Source organism: Heterocephalus glaber, unplaced genomic scaffold (assembly GCF_053883595.1).
Source record: "Heterocephalus glaber isolate CG9 unplaced genomic scaffold, H.glaber_assembly_v1.0 deba00001504, whole genome shotgun sequence".
NCBI lineage: Eukaryota > Metazoa > Chordata > Mammalia > Rodentia > Bathyergidae > Heterocephalus > Heterocephalus glaber.
Window position 1 is genome coordinate 18950406 of NW_028258324.1, and position 19251 is coordinate 18969656.

General features: G+C 36.3%; 1 protein-coding gene and 1 long non-coding RNA gene across 7 annotated transcripts in view; one reads left to right on the top strand and one right to left on the bottom strand.

The window, feature by feature from the left end:
- Pls1 (plastin 1) overlaps positions 1–19251 on the top strand; it is a 140098-nt gene that overhangs the window by 115852 nt on the left and 4995 nt on the right. For 4 of the 6 annotated variants that reach the window (XM_087186296.1, XM_087186297.1, XM_087186294.1 and 1 more), the window contains 3 exons: positions 3677–3791; positions 14206–14339; positions 15193–15316. In XM_087186296.1, coding sequence (XP_087042422.1) covers positions 3677–3791; positions 14206–14339; positions 15193–15316 — 373 coding nt within the window. Of the gene's footprint in view, positions 1–3676; positions 3792–14205; positions 14340–15192; positions 15317–15654; positions 15736–19251 lie in introns of all 6 variants that reach the window. The other 2 variants (XR_015440841.1, XR_015440842.1) reach the window with 1 other exon arrangement.
- Positions 1–19251, bottom strand: part of LOC110347665 (uncharacterized) — an 85539-nt gene that overhangs the window by 57189 nt on the left and 9099 nt on the right. The gene's annotated exons all lie outside the window — the stretch shown is intronic.

Consider the following 19251-nt stretch of genomic DNA (forward strand, 5'->3'; position numbering starts at 1 on the left):
ATAGTGGCTATTGTTTTTTCATAGATGGCTTTTATCAGATTGAGGTAGAGACCGTCTATTCTGATTTTTTGTAGGGCTTTTTTTTTATCATAAATGCATGTTGGATTTTGTCAAATGCTTTTTCTGCATCTATTGAGATGATCATATGGTTTTTGTCCCTGGCTCTATTGATATAGTATATTACAATGATTGATTTGCACATGTTGAACCATCCCTGCATCCCTGGGATGAATCCCACTTGGTCAGGGTGTATGATCTTCTTGATGATCTTCTGCATTCTGTTTGCCAGTATCTTATTGAGGATTTTTGCATCTATGTTTATTGGTGAGATTGGCCTATAATTCTCTTTTTTGGTTGGGTCTTTCTCTGCTTTGGGGATCAAGGCGATGCTTGCTTCCAGGAATGAATTCAGGAGTATTGCTTCCCTTTCAATTTCATTGAAGAGTTTAAACAGTAGTGGCAGTATTTCCTCTCTAAATGTCTTATAGAATTCAGCAGTGAAGCCATCAGGACCTGGGCTTTTCTTGGTTGGTTAGTTTTTAATTACATTTTCAATTTCATTGATTGATATTGGGTTGTTTAGAATTTTTAGGTCTTCTTCATTCAACTTTGGTAATTCATATGTGTCTAGGTATCTGTCCATTTCTTCTGTGCTTTCCATCTTATTGGCATATAAGTTCTCGAAGTAGGTATTGATGATCCTTTGGATTTCTGCCGGGTCTGTTGTAGTTTCACCCTTTTCATTTCTAATTACATGGATTTGGGTCTTTTCTTTCCTTTTCCTGATAAGTTTGGCTAAGGGTTTGTCAACTTTGTTGATTCTTTCGAAGAACCAACTCTTGGCTTCATTGATTTTTTTGTATTGTTTTCTTCGTCGCCATTGCATTGATTTTTGCCCAGATCTTTATAATTTCCTCCCTTTTATGAGCTTTGGGTTTGTCCTGCTCTTCTCTTTCTAGAAGCTTGAGGTTCAGCATCAGGTTGTTTAATTGGGCTCGATCTGTTTTCCTAATATGATTATTCACTGCTATGAATTTCCCTTGTAAGACTGCTTTCATTGTGTCCCATAGATTCCTATATGTTGTATTGTCATTGTCATTCATTTGAAGGAACTGTCTGATTTCTTCTTTAATTTCCTCTGTGACCCATTGGTTATTCAGAAGTGTGTTGTTCAATTTCCATGTGTTTATGAAGTTTTTGCAGTTTCTTTTGCTATGGATCTCCAATTTCATCACACTATGGTCTGATAATATACAGGGGATATCTTCAGTTCCTTTGCACTTACCTAAATATGTTCTACGAGTGAGTATGTGGTCTATTTTAGAGAATGACCCATGTGCAGCTGAAAAGAATGTGTATTCTGATTTCGTGGGGTGGAAAACTGTAAACATCTGTTAGGTTCATATCTTCAGTAGTTTGATTGAGTTCTAGTATTTCATTGCTTGTTTTTTGTCTAGTTGATCTATCTATTTGTGGCAATGGGGTATTGAGGTCCCCCACTACTATTGTATTAGTGCTTATATAGTTTCTCATGTCCATTAGTATTTGTTTTATATAGTTGGGTGCACTAGTGTTTGGTGCATAGATATTTATGATTGTCACCTCTTCCTCTTGGATTGTTCCCTTTATAACGATGTAGTGTCCTTCTTTGTCTCTCTTGGAATCAGTGTGGGTTTGAAATCTACTTGGTCTGCAAAGAGGATAGCTACTCGGGCTTTTTTTTGGGTTCCCGTCACATGGAGTATTGTTTTCCACCCTTTAACTTTCAGTCTATGAGTTTCTTTTTGAATTAAATGTGTTTCTTGTATGCAACATATTGTTGGATCTTGCCTCTTCACCCATTCTGCCAGTCTATTTCTTTTGATTGGTGAGTTGAGACCATTAACATTGATAGTTATAACTGACATGTATTGAGTTATCATTGTCATGACTTTTTCTTTTTGTTTGATTCTCCCCCTTTGCTTTTAATTTCTTGTCGTGCCCAGAGGATTCATTCTGCTTTGATTCCTGGGGTTGTGATCCTCAATGTCTGTTCCTAGGATATTGTCTAAAATTTTTTGGAGTGCTGGTTTGGTATTCATGAAGTTCCTTAAGGTGCTCTTTGTCATGAAAGTATCTTATTTCTCCATCAAGTTTGAAAGATAGTTTTGCAGGGTACATCAATCTGGATTGGAGGTTGTTTTCCTTTAGGGCTTGAAACACATCACTCCAAGCTCTTCTTGCCTTGAGGGTTTGCACTGAGAAGTCTGCTGTGATTCTGATGGGCTTTCCTTTGTATGTGATTTGTTTCTTTTCTCTAACTACCTGTAGAATTTTGTTCTTCTGTTGGGTTTCTGGAATCTTAATTATTATATGCCTATGTGTAGATTTTTTTTGATCAAGGCTATTTGGAGTCCTATATGCCTTGCTTATCTGTATGTCAAATTCTTTTCCCCTGTTTGGGAAGTTTTCTGCCATCACTTCTGTAAACAGTTTCTTTATGTTATCTACACTCTCTCCTCTTTCTTCATTGACTCCAATCAGTCTTATGCCATTTTTCTTTGCATCGTCTAGCAGCTGCTGGATTGATTTTTCATGGTCCCTTAAAATTTTAAAGAATTTTTTCTTTTCCTGGTCACTAATTGCAATCTTATCTTCTATATCTGAAATTCTGTCTTCACATTGGCTCATTCTGCTGCATAAGCTTTCAATGGAGTTTTTAATCTCATGGAAATCTGTTTGCATCTGTTTTATGGATTCATTTTCTTTCCTGTGTTGGCATTCAATCATATTCCTCAGCTTCTCTATTTTTTTTATCTGTATCCTCTCTAGAGTTATTAATAATGTCTTGCAGTATGGGCATGATCTTTGCTGTTATGTGAGAAATTATTTCTGATTTCAGTTTTTCCAGATCCTCTTTCGTTGCTAGTGCAGGGAGTACAGGTGGTTGAGTATCAGAGTGTTCCATCTAATTTCCCTTTGGGGTTGCTGTAGGTGATCTGGAAGTCTGGTTCTGTGGCTTGTTTACCTGTCTTCTCATTTTGACATGTGGGTGTGTTTGTGGGGGTAGTAGGGTGGGTCTGTGTTCCTGGCACCCATTCGGCTCACCTCCTCTGGGCTCAGGGCCGTGGCACACCTACCCAGAAGCCTTCTGCTGCCTGGGAGCTGCTTCCCAGCTATTCTGAAGGCTGAGGCAGAAGGACTGCTACCAGTCCAAGATCACCCTGGGAAACAAAGCTAGACTCCATTTCATTGAAAGTCTGTGTGTGTGTGAGAGAGAGAGAGATAAACATATACCATATATACATACACACATATGTATAGATATAAACATACTGCGGCAATAAATATGTGTCTTTGTAAACATTTACCAAAAAATTTGGGGTAGGTTTTTTTTTCTTCTTCTTCTTTTTTATAGTACCAGGGATCAAACTCAGGACCTTGTACCTGCAAGGCAGGCACGGTGCCACTGAGCCAAATCTCCAGCCCCTGGGGTAGGTTTTAGATTGGCAGTTCCAGGTCTAATATGTCTTGTCATTCTATAGGCATTACATGACCTTGTGTTTTAAAAGCATGACATGATCCTGTGTTTTAAAAAATATAAACATTAAATGACCTTGTGTCCATTTCCAATGTGCTTAATAAAATTAATGGAAACATTTATTCCTCCCTCATCTTCTTTTCCATCCTATTTCAGTGACCTTGAAGATGCTTTAGTGATCTTTCAGCTCTATGAAATGATTCGAGTGCCAGTCAACTGGAACCAGGTCAACAAACCTCCTTATCCTGCTCTTGGAGGGAATATGAAGAAGGTGAATGAAATAAACACCATGAATACTATTCTTGTTCTGATATAAAACAAAAGATTTAGAGTTTCATAATGCTTGGTAAAGTGTGGTGTATCCCACAGTTCTTTTTCAACCCAAAATATGTTAAGCTTATTAACAGCCTTTTTACAAGTTTGCTTTAATAAATGTTTCTGAAGATGAAGGCAGTCCTTCGGTCAGAAGCTTTATGTAATTTGCTTTTTCCTTTAGCAATTTGTAGTAATTAATGTTCTTTGAGATGCAGCATAAGCGTATTCTTATAACTGCCACAACTTCCTGAGTCACTATTGGTTATTCATTAATTTATTCACCAGATATATACCTACTACCTGTACAGTGCAATGCATGATAGAAAGTAGTACAAGGCATGAAGCTCTGAAGAAATCAGGGAGATAGGTGTATAAACAACTACAATACAGTACAGTGTAAGGAAAGTGAATATCACAAATTTTGTTTTAGTTTTGGTTTGGTTTGGTTTTTGAGATAGGGTCTCACTGTGTAGTCCAGGCTGGTCCTGAACTCATGATCTGGCCCAGTCAGGCCATGAACTTGCTATATAGCCCAGACTGGCCTCAAACTTGTAATCTTCCTGCCTTAGCCTCCTAACTGCTTGGGATTAGATCTGTGGCCCAGCACTTGGCTAATATTACAGGTTTTAAAGAAGAAAAGGACACAGGTCACATATTTATGAATGGCTTCATGTAGGAGGTTGTATTTGAGTTAGACCTTGAGAAATGGATAAAATTTTGTCACATTGTGACTTAAGAAGGTGGTGGTGGGTCATAAAAGGGATAGTGGTGGGAAAGTGAATTTCTGGAAGAAAATTAGTTTTGCTATATAGCAGAGGATTTTGGTAAGTAAGCAGAATGAGAATACTAAAAATTTGGCTTGAGTGGACACCACTCCCCCTCCTGCCCCGTACAGCCACCTGGTTCCACACTGCAAAGATGCAGAGGACACAGGAAAACCAGACCACTGTACAGAGTCCCCCTGCTCCCGGCCCAGAGGTAGGGGCTTCTGAGCCACCATCCCACTGCTCCTGGTCCAGAGAAAGGGGCTTCCCGGCCACCATCCCTCCCGCTGCTCCCAGCCCAGAGGAAAGGGCTTTTGGGCCACCATCCCTACCCCTGCTCCTGGCCCCTGTCCCACCTCTCCCAGCTCAGAGGAGGTAATGTGTGCAGGCACCAACAGCCCCCACCCCGCTGCAGTCGAAATGAGAAAACACGTAAATAAGTCTCAAAACCAGACTTCCAGATCACCTACAGCAACCCCAAAGGGAAATGAGATGGAACACTCTGATACTCAACCACCTGGACCCAATGAACTGGCAACAAAAGGGGATCTGGAAAAAATGAAATCAGAAATAATTTCTCAGATAACAGGAGAAATTGTGCTCCTAGTGCAAGACATGCTTAATAAAGCTAGAGAGGAGCTGAGGAACATGATGAAATCCCAACATAGGAAACAAATGGAATCCATAAAACAGATGCAAATAGATTTCCAGGATATGAAAAACTCCATTGAAAGTCTACACAGCAGAATGAGCCAATGTGAGGACAGAATTTCAGATATAGAAGATAAGATTGCAGTTAATGACCAGGAAAAGAAAAATTGCTTCAAAATTATAAGAGACCACAAGAAAGCAATCCAGCAGCTGCTAGATGATGCAAAGAAGAATAACATAAGACTGACTGGAGTCAATGAAGAAACAGGAGAGAATGCAGATGACATAAAAAAACTCTTCACAGAAATAATGGCAGAAAACTTCCCAAGCATGGGAAAAGAGCTTGACATACAGATAAGTGAGGCATATAGGACTCCAAATAGCCTTGATCAAAAAAAATCTACACATAGGCATATAATTGCTAAGATTCCAGAAACACAACAGAAGAACAAAGTTCTACAAGCAGTGAGAGAAAAGAAACAAATCACATACAAAGGAAAGCCCATCAGAATCACAGCAGACTTCTCAATGCAAACCCTCAAGCCAAGAAGTGCTTGGAGTGATGTATTTCAAGCCCTAAAGGAAAACAGCCTCCAACCCAGATTGATGTACCCTGCAAAATTATCTTTCAAAATGGATGGAGAAATAAGATACTTTCATGACAAAGAGCACCTTAGGAACTTTGTGAATACCAAACCGGCACTCCAAAGAATTTTACACAATAGCCTAGGAACAGACATTGAGGATCACAACCCCAGGAAGCAAAGCAGAATGAACCCATCCGGCATGACAAGAAATTAAATGTAAAGGGGGAGAACCCAACAAAAAGAAAAAGTCATGGCAATGACAAGTCGATACGTTTCAGTTGTAACCATCAACGTTAATGGACTCAATTCACCAATCAAAAGAAATAGACCAGCAGAATGGGTGAAGAGGCAAGATCCACCAATATGTTGCACACAAGAAATACACTTAATTCAAAAAGAAACTCATACACTGAAAGTTAAAGGGTGGAAAACAGTACTCCATGCAACAGGAACCCGAAAAAAAGCAGGAGTAGCTGTCCTCTTTGCAGATCAAGTAGATTTCAAATCAATACTGATTAAAAGAGACAAAGAAGGACACTACATCCTTGTAAAGGGAACAATCCAAGAAGAAGAGATGACAATCATAAATATCTATGCACCAAACACTAGTGCGCCCAGCTATATAAAACAAATACTGACGGACATGAAAAGTCATATATGCACTAATACAATTGTAGTGGGGGACCTCAACACCCCACTGTCACAAATGGATAGATCAACTAGACAAAAAATAAGTAATGAAATACTAGAACTCAATCGAACTCTTGAACAAATGAACTTAACAGATGTTGGCAGAGTCTTCCACCCCACAAAATCAGAATACACATTCTTCTCAGCTGCACATGCATCATTCTCAAAAATAGACCACATACTCACACATAGAACATGTTTAAGTAAGTGCAAAGGAATTGAAGTTATCCCCTGTATATTATCAGACCATAGTGTGATGAAATTGGAGATCCATAGTAAAAGAAACCACAAAAATTTCATAAACACAAAGAAATTGAACAACACACTTCTGAATAACCAATGGGTCACAGAGGAAATTAAAGAAGAAATCAGACAGTTCCTTCAATTAAATGACAATGACAATACAACATATAGGAATCTATGGGACAAGGGAAATCCATAGCAGTGAATAATCATATTAGGAAAACAGAATGAGCCCAATTAATCAACCTGATGCTGCACCTCAAGCTTCTAGAAAAAGAAGAGCAGGACAACCCCAGAGCTCATACAAGGGAGGAAATTATAAAGATCAGAGGAGAAATCAATGCAATGGGGACTAAGAGAACAATACAAAAAAATCAATGAAGCCAAGAATTGGTTCTTTGAAAGAATCAACAAAATTGACAAACCTTTAGCCAACCTTATCAGGGAAAGGAAAGAAAAGGCCCAAATCCATGCAATTAGGAATGAAAAGGGTGAAATCACAACAGACCCAGCAGAAATCCAGAGCATCATCAATACCTACTTCCAGAATCTATACGCCAATAAGATGGACAACACAGAAGACAGATGGACAGATTTCTAGATACATATGAATTACCAAAGTTGAACGAAGAAGACCTAAAAATTCTGAATAACCCAATATGAACCAATGAAATTGAAAACGTAATTAAAAACTTATCAACTAAGAAAAGCCCGGGCCCTGATCGCTTCACTGTTGGATTCTACAAGACATTTAGAGAGGAACTGCTGCCACTACTGTTTAAACTCTTCAATGAAATTGAAAGGGAAGCAATACTCCGAAGTTCATTCCTGGAAGCAAGCATCACCTTGATCACCAAAGCAGAGAAAGACCCAACTGAAAAGGAGAACCTTAGGCTAATCTCACTAATGAACATAGATGCAAAAATCCTTAATAAGATAATGGCAAACAGAATGCAGAAGATCATCGAGAAGGTCATACACCCTGATCAAGTGGAATTCATCCCAGGGATGCAGGGATGGTTCAACATACAAAAATCAATCAATGTAATACACTATATCAATAGAGCCAAGGACAAAAAACCATATGATTATCTCCATAGATGCAGAAAAAGCATTTGACCAAATCCAACATGAATTTATGATAAAAACCCTACAAAAAACTGGAATAGATGGTCTCTACCTCAAACTGATAAAAGCCATCTATGAAAAACCAACAGCCACTATCATACTAAATGGTCAAAAACTGAAATCCTTCACACTAAAATCAGGAACAAGACAAGGATGTCCACTATGACTACTCTTGTTCAATATAGTTCTGGAAACATTAGCCACGGCAGTTAGACAAGAGAAAGAAATAAAAGGAATAAAGATAGGGAATGAAGAAGTCAAATTGTCATTATTTGCAGATGACATGATACTGTATATAGAAGACCCCAAGAACTCCACCAAAAGTCTTCTACACTTAATAACCAAATTCCGTAGAGTAGCTGCATACAAGGTCAACACACAAAAATCAATAGCTTTCCTCTACACCAGTGACAGACTCACTGAGAGAGAAATGGGGCAAATAATTCCTTTCACAATAGCATCCAAAAAACTGAAATACCTAGGAATCAACCTAACAAAAGAAATCAAAGACCTCTTCTCTGAAACCTATGGCACTCTGAAAAGAGAGATTGAAGATGATACCAGAAAATGGACAGACATCCCCTGCTCCTGGGTAGGAAGGATTAATATAGTGAAAATGGCCATACTTCCAAAACTGCTATATAGATTTAATGCAATTCCAATTGAGATCTCAGCAGCATACTTCACAGACCTTGAGAAAACAATCCAAAAATTCATTTGGAACAAGAAGAGACCCAGAATAAGAAAAGCAATTCTAGGCAACAGAGACATGGCAGGGGGTATCACAATCCCCAACCTGCAACTATACTGCCAAGCTACTGTGATAAAAACAGCATGGTACTGGCAAAGAAATAGACCTGAAGGCCAGTGGAACAGATTAGAAGATGCAGAAACAATGCCAGACACACTCAGCCATCTCATCTTCAATAAAGGAGCCAAACACCCTCACTGGAGGAAAGATAGCCTCTTTAATAAATGGTGCTGGAAAAATTGGGCTTCAACTTGCCAAAAATTAAAACTAGACCTGTATCTCTCGCCATGCACTAAACTATAATCAAAATGGATTAAAGATCTAAATATTAAAATAGAAACTCTGAACCAGTTGGAACAGAGGTTAGGTAGAACCCTTGAAGACATCGGTGTAGGAAAAGATTTTATGAACAAAACCTCAGTTGCCCATGAACTAGCACAAACAATCAACAAGTGGGATCTCTTCTTATTACAAAGCTTCTGCACAGCAAGAGAAACCACCAGCAGTGTGAAGAGACAACTCACAATGTGGGAAAAAATCTTCACCTGCTCTTCCTCAGACAAAGGTCTACTATCTCGAATTTGTAAAAAACTTAAAAAGATCAGACCTCTCAAATTTAAAGACCCAATCAGAAAATGGGCATGTGAAATGAACAGACATTTCTCAGACAAAGAAGTAGTAATAGCAAAGAAATACATGAAAAAAATGTTCAACATCACTGGTCATTGGAGAGATGCAAATGAAAATAATGCTGAGATTCCACCTCACTCCAGAAAGAATGGCTGCTATCATGAAATCCACCAATAACAAATGCTGGTGGGGCTGTGGTGAAAGAGGAACCCTGCTCCACTGCTGGTGGGAGTGTAGACTGGTGCAAGCACTGTGGAAATCAGTATGGAGATACCTCAACGAACTAGGACTGGAAGTCCCATTTGACCCCACTATTCCACTGCTGGGGATCTTCCCCAAAGAATTAGAAGAATCATACCACAATGATATATATGTGCCTATGTTCATAGCAGCACAGTTTGTGATAGCTAAAACTTGGAAACAGCCCAAATGCCCATCAACTGGAGACTGGATATAGAAAATGTGGTTTTTTAATAAAATGGAGTACTACTCAGCCATCAAAAATGAGAAATTAGAGACATTTATAGCTAAGTGGATGCACCTTGAGGCGATACTCTTATGTGAAATAAATAGAACACATATGTATAAATACTGAAAAGTTTCTCTGGTGTGAGAAACTGAAAGTGTAAATAAAGACCAAAATGTATAAATAATGTGAAATAGGTAGTGTGAAATAGGAAGAAAAGGGGCAAAGGGGAAGGAAGTGGGAGGGCTAGGGGAAAGGATAGAAGGGAATGGGATTAATATGAGAAAGTGGAAAAATAGGAACAAAATCTTTGTAAATAGGGAGGACTGGAGGGGTTGAAGGGAGGGCTGGGCAAGGGGGAAAAAGAAGAACCAAGAGAGATTATGTAAAGTTGCAGATTTCCAATGATGAATGTCATTATGTTGTATACCTAAAATGTACCAATGATTAGAATGAATAATCGATAATGTAAAAGAGGAAAAGGTCCAAAAGGGTAGGGGTAGTGGGAGGGGCAGGGGAAAGGATAGAAGGGAAAGGAAAAATCCTGAGAAATGGAAAAAATGGAAATAAAGTCTTTGTAAATAGGGAAGGGTGGAGTGGGTGAAGGGAGGGCTAGGAATGGGGAAAAAATAAGAACCAAGATGCATTATGTAAAGGTAGAATTCCAAATGCGAAATGCAATTGTGTTGTGTACCTAAAATGTACCAATAAAAGAATTTAATAAAAAAAGAAAGAAAGAAAAAAAAATTTGGCTTGAAGCATGATACTGAGAACCTTGAATGCCAGAGTAAGAAGCATGGGCTTTAAACTATAAACAGTGGAAAGGCATTAAATGTTTTTGAGGAGGGCAGTGACTTGATGACAGCTGGTAAGAGAATTTCTAGCAGAAGAATGTAAAGAGAAATACTTTTCTTGTGTTCTTAACAGGTAATCAGAAGTCTCATTGTTGTTAATATTTGCTCTGTCCTGGGCCAGGGATTTAGCTCAGTGGTTCCGCCGCCTGCCTCGCAAGCACAAGGTCCTGAGTTCGATCCGTGGTACCAAAAGAAAAAGAAAATTTGCTCTGTCAAAATAGCTGAGGTTTTGTTTTGCATTTCCTTTTGACTTTCTGTTTTAGGGTCATTTGCTTTGTAAAGTAAAATAATGTAGGAGTTTACATTTTTTATACTTACATCCTTTTGCTTAAATGATGTGAATAATTTAAATATACTAAACAAATTAGTGGCTTAATTTTGCTGCAATTTACTCTATTTGGTTATTATGAAATTGAACTACATTATCATGATGTTAAAACTGTCTATAGTTGAATAAGTGCAAATATATCCATATTCCTGGAAATACTAAATTATTATACAGGTACTCATTTTTTTCCCAAATAACTTTTAGGTGGAAAATAATTGTGGCTACAATTCTAAAAAGGTTTTCAGTATGTGTAATGGGGGTTAGGGAAAGGTAATTTATAGGTGTGTGTTGGGAGTGACTTATAAAGTAATTCTAAAGTTTAACTGGAAGGAGTAAGCCTGCACAGACAAGAATGCTTACCAAAGATGTTGATCTTAGAGATGTTAGAAAACACTGTCACGATACAAAATGTAATGGGAAAAAACAGATTAAGCTATTATACGTGGAATATCTTGTTAATTATAAAATATCACAAATGAATCACATTCAGAATGCTTATTTCAACAAATACTAGTTATTTATAGGTTAAAAGATAAGGCCTGAGATAAATTCAAGATGTTTAGAAAATGAAGAAACAGTATTTTCATGACATAGTATCATATGGAATTTTATGGACTTTGTACAATCATCAGCAGGCATCACTAAAGTTCATAAAGTTGCAGTATTAAACATCTTTCATTATTTTTTAAGTTTTCTTTACATTTGGAATCTTTTTTATTTTTATTTTTTTCTGTGGTACCAGGGATCAAACTCAGGACCTTATGCTTGCCAGGCAGGCTCAGTGCTGCTGAGCTACATCCCCGGCCCTCACTTGGAATCTTGTGTCCTGTTAGGTAACTTTTATCACTGTCCAAATGATCTGAGCCTCACTTTTGTCCCAAGTATTTGAAGTGCTTGGTAATCCTTTTTCCATTCACTCTGAGATAACACACTCCAATTTTTTCTTGCTTTGTGTTTATTCTTATCTTGCATAGACTCCTCATCCTTTAGCCTGGGAACTCTAGGTATTTCCAAGGCTTATTCTTGGTTCAAAGGTCTTCTGCATTTTACACCCTCAGGGAACAGTCCATTTTTAAAGTTTAAGGTGCTACCAAAAACATAGCTTTCTTCTAGGAACCTAATTTTTCATTCTTCTCTAGTTTAGTACCTCTCCACATCCTAGAAGTGTTCCATCAGATTTGAAACCAAGTGCTGCCAAAAAGAGAACACATCTTTTCTCTTTTTTTTTTTTTAGTACCGGGGATTGAACTAAGGACCTTGCACTTCTGAGTCAGGCGGTGGCACCACTGAGCTAAATCCCCGGCCCACACATTTTTTCTGTTAGCACCCATTTCCAGTTTCTCTTTTATTATTGATTATATCAGCATCTTAGCTTCTCTTGTGAGCAACCCTGAGCTCCTGTCCCACCATCGTCTCACTTAAGAATTTTGGTCAAACTACCTATAAAACAGATGGCCCTTCACTGAAACACATTTTACACAAAAATGATTATTCAAGTTTGCTAGGAAAGTCTCCTGTTTGAATGGGAATCCATGAAAACCATCCTGGTTTTTCTTTCTTCCTGTTCATTGTTACATAATCAGATTACTGCTGCTATTTTCCATTAAGTAAAGAATCTATTCCATTTTTTCAATTCTGAGCAATTCTATAGTATTTATTTTATTAAACAGCCATAATTAAATATGACTACTAGGAAAATAATTTTGAAATATTGTCTCCTTGCACTTAAAAAAATGAATCTATATCAAGTATTTTTCTTGGCTTAGGAAATGAACCAGGCAGATGTTACAGAGGGTTCAAAGGATCTTCTTGCATTTTTTTTTTGATAATAAGCAGAACTCTAGAATTTGAATTTTCTTTTGTAAATAATATTCATTTATTTGTAAAAAAAATTCTGTGATTGTGTGGTCTCTTTTTTACCTTTTCTAGAAATATTTTCTTATTTTTGGAAAAAGATATACGTATGTATCTCAGGTTGAACTGTTTTGAAATGGAGCCTTAATTTGGGAAAGAAAATTAAGATGAACCAGTTATATTATTTTTCTTAACTAAACGTTTATTCCAAAAAAGTATTTATTAAGTACATTTTCCTATTGATAACATAAGATTATGGGAGCATATAATTTGAGTGAAGCAAAAATAAAACAAACTGAGATATATAAGAATTTATGTATGTAAGTCCTAATTAAAGAAGTATAGCACTGCATGATGGAAATAACCTTTATAGAGGCCAAGGTAAAGGGAAAAAACTACAGAAAGGACTTTTAACTGTTCTTAACATCACTAGAAATAAGTAGACAAGTGAACAGATACTTTACTTGGTGTTTATATATCAGATTTTGACTATAGGTAAGGCATTTTTTGTTCTTTAAAGGAGCTTATACTATGGGTAGCAAAAGCTAAATATAAGTAGAAGATGGTACATAAACATTACAAAATGAGCATTATTAGGAGTTCAAGGGATAGATCATTAGATCATTAGATCTCATTATGTAGTTTAGGTTGGCCTTCAGCTCACTATGGGTAACCCAGCAATCCTCCTGCCTCAGCTTCCTGGGTGCAGGGATTACAGGCATGTGCTACCATGCCTGGTTGATCATTATTTTTTAATTAAAATTAAAATTTTCATGGACTAAAGTGAGCTAAAAGCTAAATTTTGGTGAATGTACTAATAATATTTGGATTAAAAAATATGAGATATAAAGTTAGATTCTCTTCTTGTGGTACTGGGGATCAAACACAGGGGAACTCTACCACTGAGTTATATCCCCAGCCTTTTTTATTTTTTATTTTGAGACAAGGTCTTGCTAAGTTGTCCAAGCAGGACTTGAACTTGTGATCTTCCTGTTTCAGTATCCCAAAGTGCTGGGATTCCAGGTGTGCATCACTGGACCTAACTTGAAGTTACATTTTTAATGAAACAATTACTTCTCTATTCTGTAATTTTAAGTCTAAGTAAAACAATATGTATTACCTCTATTAATGGAATACAGGAAGCCTAGGTTTTCAGTCAGAGGTTTTACATTAATAAAAGTAGGCTGGAATCTTAACACTTCTCAGCCAGTTGTTCCTTTAGCTTAATCCCTTAGTACTTGGATATGTTCAGCTATAAAATGGTAATATTTATTTCTTTCCTTTACTGGGTTACTACTATGTAATGAAATTTGGTCATATAAAGTATCATTGTAATTATTTTTCAGATAACTGAACTGTGTTAGCATAGTCAAGAGTATGTTTCAAAAAAATCTTTTCATCCTAAAACTTTTGCTTATTTATAGATTGAGAACTGTAACTATGCTGTAGAGCTTGGAAAGAATAAAGCCAAATTCTCCTTGGTTGGCATTGCTGGTCAGGACCTAAATGAAGGGAATTCAACACTTACTCTGGCACTGGTATGGCAGCTGATGAGAAGGTAAAGACTGATACACTTATAGCAACATTGTTAGTTTCCTTCAACAAGTAATTTGAACTAAACTCGTAGTTATTTTTGAAGAATGAACATGGGAAATATACAATATAAAATATATGATATGTACTGATTAAATAGTGTCTTTTTGTAAATTATGTTTTAAAATGGGCCTATCTCTAGAAATAGTAACTGTTTATTAATATCTGTTAAAAATAGCTTTGTGAGCTGGGGTTGGTGGTGCACTCCTGTAACCCCAACACTCGGAAGGCTGAGGCCGGAGGATCACCACAAATTCGAAGTCAGCCTGGGCTACATAGTGAGTTCATGGCCACCCTGAACTACATAGTGAACTGCTGTCTAAAAAACCAAAATAAAATAAATTTTTTAAAAAAAGACTTTGTATGGTCAGGTGTGGTGATGCTACTGGAAGCAAGAGATTATAAGCTTAAGGTTAGCCTGAAGCTGGCTGAGGCAAGGGGAAATCAAGCTTAAGGCCAGCCTGAGCAATTTAGTGAAACTGTGTCTCAAAATAAAAAATAAAAAGGGCTGAGGATGTAGCCCAGTGGTAGAGCAGTTGGTGCACCCAGACTTGGTTTCAATCCCAATCTGACCAAAGGGAAAAAAAGATTTTATAAAGAGTTGGTCTGAAGTTTAAAAATACCAAATGATAATTTTTGTTTTTCATTAGTGAGCTTTGAAACTTCGGAATGTAATCAAGTGCAAATGCCAGTCTAAAATGAGAAATATTTATTAGAACTGAACTATTTAAGTATTTATTTAAATATTGATATAAATTATGTGAAAGCATTCTCACCATTATTAGTCTCAAATACATACATATCTTTTTCTGTTACAGGTACACATTGAATGTGTTATCAGATCTTGGAGAGGGAGAAAAAGTAAATGATGAAATTATTATTAAATGGGTCAATCAGACTCTTAAAAATGCAAACAAAAATACTTCTATTTCCAGCTTCAAGGTAATCAAAAGTACTAAATTTTTTTAAGTTTAAGAAGTAATTTGTATTGGGAATTACATTGGTTAGGTTCAGAATTACATTAATGTTATATCTCAAACACACAATTGATAAGTTTAGGCATACTAATTATTTGGCATGTGTAAAATAGAAATATTCAGTTTGAAGTCTTGTATTTTTGATTGGTTGTCCTACTGAGTATAAATGCAGGATAATAGATTATGGTAAGGTAATCTTAAAGAAGAAACAGAATTGAGCCAAAAAATCCAATTGTCAAATGAAAAAGAAAGAGAAAAGCCATTGTCTATATAGGACATATAATGTTTTGTGCTCCCTAACAGCAGTCTCAGAATTGTATTGACATCATTTCCAAGGCATAACAGAGCCAGCCAAACTGATTCAAGTGGGGATTGAGAGAACTGGTAGGAAAAAAATATCTTGTCATCTGGCTTCATAATGCACTTAACACTCACTTCTGAGCATTTGTGAATGATTCATAAAGCACTCAAAATGTAATCTGCATATACATAACCACTAATTTTCATTGTGTTTTGCTTTTGCATGCAAGGTGGCATTAGTTACAAATCAGCATGTCTGCCTGTACATATTCATTCAGTGAGCGTGTGTTTGTGATTTTTATTATATGTAAAAAAAAAACTCCAGCAATTTATATTTTTTAGTGCAATAAAAAAGTGGAGATGAAACACTAAGCTATGCTAAGAAATATCTACCTATCCTTATTCCTTTCTTTGGATTTGCTGTATGTGCTTAATAATATTATAGAGTGGAAGAAAGGTCAGAAATTGATAAATTAAATTTTCTCATCTTTACCAAAAACTGAGGCCCAAAATGGTCTTAACAGGACAGAAGGATATTGGTAGATGTTGCCTAAGTCCTAGTTTAAGGGTTTTTTTCTCCCCTTTTCCATCTTGGAAGGAACTAATAAAATTGAATTTTTGTTGTTGCTTATTTTAAAAAATATTGAGTCTATAATTTGTCTGTATATGTTTTAGATATGAAAATATAACTAAAAAAGTAAAACTGGAATGGGGGTATTATAGAATTCTTTAATTGGCAGTTACTCTTTAAAACTGTTGCACTATAACTACGACATTTACATATTAATTTATTAAAAGTAAAAATATAATCAAATACAACAAAAACCATTTAGGAACTCTTAAGTAACTTCTAGGTAAATAAAATATAATAAATTAATTTGGCCTCATTGTTCATCATTTGTTTGAAAGACAAGACTTCTATAACTAAGAAAGTAACAATATTACCTGGAATTTAAGATCCAGGTAATACAACTACTATTATTATAGGTGAAGTCTAATTGATCATTTCCCACTCATTAGTCAGAGAGTGTTTGGAGAAAGCTGATTTGAACATCAAATGAAGGAGGGATTTGAACTTGTCAGGAAAAGGAGCATAATAAGCTAGAAGGTCCATATTGAATAAAAGCAAGTCTCAGAAGGTTAGGAAAAATAGTTTGGCTACAGAAGATGATTTTTCATGAATGCTGTGCAAAATACAGACTAAGTCAAGATTGTAGAATGATTCAGTCTGAATAAAGGTCAGGGAATAAAAGGAGTAATGTAGGAAAGATGATTTTTTTAAGGAATACTAATTTAAATATGATGAGCAGGACGGGTTGGAGGCAGAATGGTGTAAATGCAAGAACACTGCTTAAGAATCAGAGGCAGTACTAAAGATAAAATGTGATAAGGGTCTGAATTGGGTGGAGGGTAAGCACTTGGAGAGTTAAGAATGGACCCATTTGACCCAGCCATTCCCCTGCTGGGTATCTTCCCAAAAGAATTAAAATAATCATACCACAGCGATACATGTGCACCCATGTTTATAGAACACAGTTTGTAATAGCTAAATCTTGGAAACAGCCCAAGTGCCCATCAACTGGAAACTGGATAAAGAAGATGTGGTTTTTTTTAATAAAATGGAGTACTACTCAGCCATAAAAAATGAGAAACTAGAGACATTTATAGCTAAATGGATGCAGATTGAGGCCATACTCTTAAGTGAAATAAGTAGGACACACATGTAAATACCGAATAGTTTCTCTAGTGTGAGAAACTGAAAGTGTAAACAAGGATTAAAATGATTAAAACAAATAACTGATAATTTGAAATAGGAAGAAAAGGTCCAAAAGAGTAGGGGAAGTGGGAGAGGAAGGGGAAAGGAAAGAAAGGAAAGAAAAAATTATGATAAAAGGAAAAAATGGAAACAAACTCTTTGTAAATAGGGAAGGGTGGAGGGGTTGAAGGGATCACAGGGAATGGGGAAAAAAATAAGAACCAAGATATATCATGTATAGGTACAAGCACCCAATGATAAATGTAAACGTATTGTATACCTAAAATGTACCAATAAAAGAATTTAAGCAAAAAAAAAAAAAAGATATGTTGGGTACATATACCAACTTCTCACGAGGAATGTAAACATTATGTAGTGGAAACATGTACTCATAAAGAAATAAAAACTGAAAAAAAAAAAGAATGGATACCTATGAGCTTTTGTACAGGAACAGGTAGGACTTGCCATCTTGATTTACAGAAGCTGGCAGAAAAGAGACGAGTCAGAATTCTTATTTTGGCCTAGGTAATTTGGAAAAACAGATGCTAACACTAACAGATATGGAGATAACGAGAAGTGCAGCTAATTTCTGGAAAAATTCAACGGAATTGAATTTCTGGAAAAATCAATTCTGGATGAATTCAATCTTGTGCATATTGAGATTGAGGTGTTATTTAGGAAATGGCAGTTGGATGAAAGGAGACATTAGAACTGTAAATACAGACTTGGAGATCAGCTGAATAAGGGAATGTGTAAATATGGGAGTACACAACTGTAAGGGGAGTGCTTAAATAGAACAGCAGACTTGAGAGCACTGTTTTACTTAAAACATAGAAAGCACAAATATTGCAAAAATGCTGTTTAGTGTAGATGCTTGGTTTAAAAAATCTTTAAAGAGAGTGCAATTAGTAAAGAAATGTGACAATGAATGATTTTTTAAAAAGGGTGTTTTTTTGGGGGGGGAAGGTTTTTTCCTCAGACATAGAAGGCATTGTCTGAAGGTTCGAATAAGTAGTACTCATAAGAACATATTAGTCATAATCAAGGCAGTGCTCTAACTAGACACTTCAGAAAAAAAATTTACCCTTTTTAGTTGCGGAGTAATTTTCCCTCACCAAGAAGTTAGGGAGGTAGTATATTAGCAAATAATAATGATCATAATTATCATTTTTAAGTCCTATATGTTACTGTCCTAAGCACTTTTACACATTCTTTTAATTCTCTCAAAAAGGTGAGCATTAGAGAAGTTAAATAACTTGACAGTTGTCATACAACTTTTAAGCAGAACAGCTGAGTTTCATGTCCAGCTCTGTCTACCTACAGACTGGAAGCCAGGTTTTGGAGTTTTATGGTTTGACTCGTGGCTCAGCTATGTGACATACTGCTCATCCATCCATAAATATTCAAAGCTTTTTCTGTGTCAGGTGCCTTGCTAGTTACTGTGGCTGCAAGTGCTCTCAAAGAGCTCACTGTTCAGGGAAGGAGACAAGTGAGAAAAAAAGAATCATAGTATAGGGTGTCAGGAATACCTATACAAGATAAATCAGCTAAGAGGGATATGGGAGCACATTACAAATACTTTAGCAGTTTACACTAGTAGCTGGCTACCACTGTTGATGAACAAAACTTATGTCTGGCTCAGCATTTAATACTTGTGTGATGTTGGGCAAGTTACTATTTTCTCTCTGCTTTTGTTTTATCATATCTAAAATGGAGATATTAATAATACCTAAATAACTATTAAGATTGTTGTCAGACTAAACAAGTTTTAACAAACGTTAAAGCATTTAAGAAGGGCTCAATACATGAGGTTTACTATACTGTTGTCACTGCCATTAGATAAT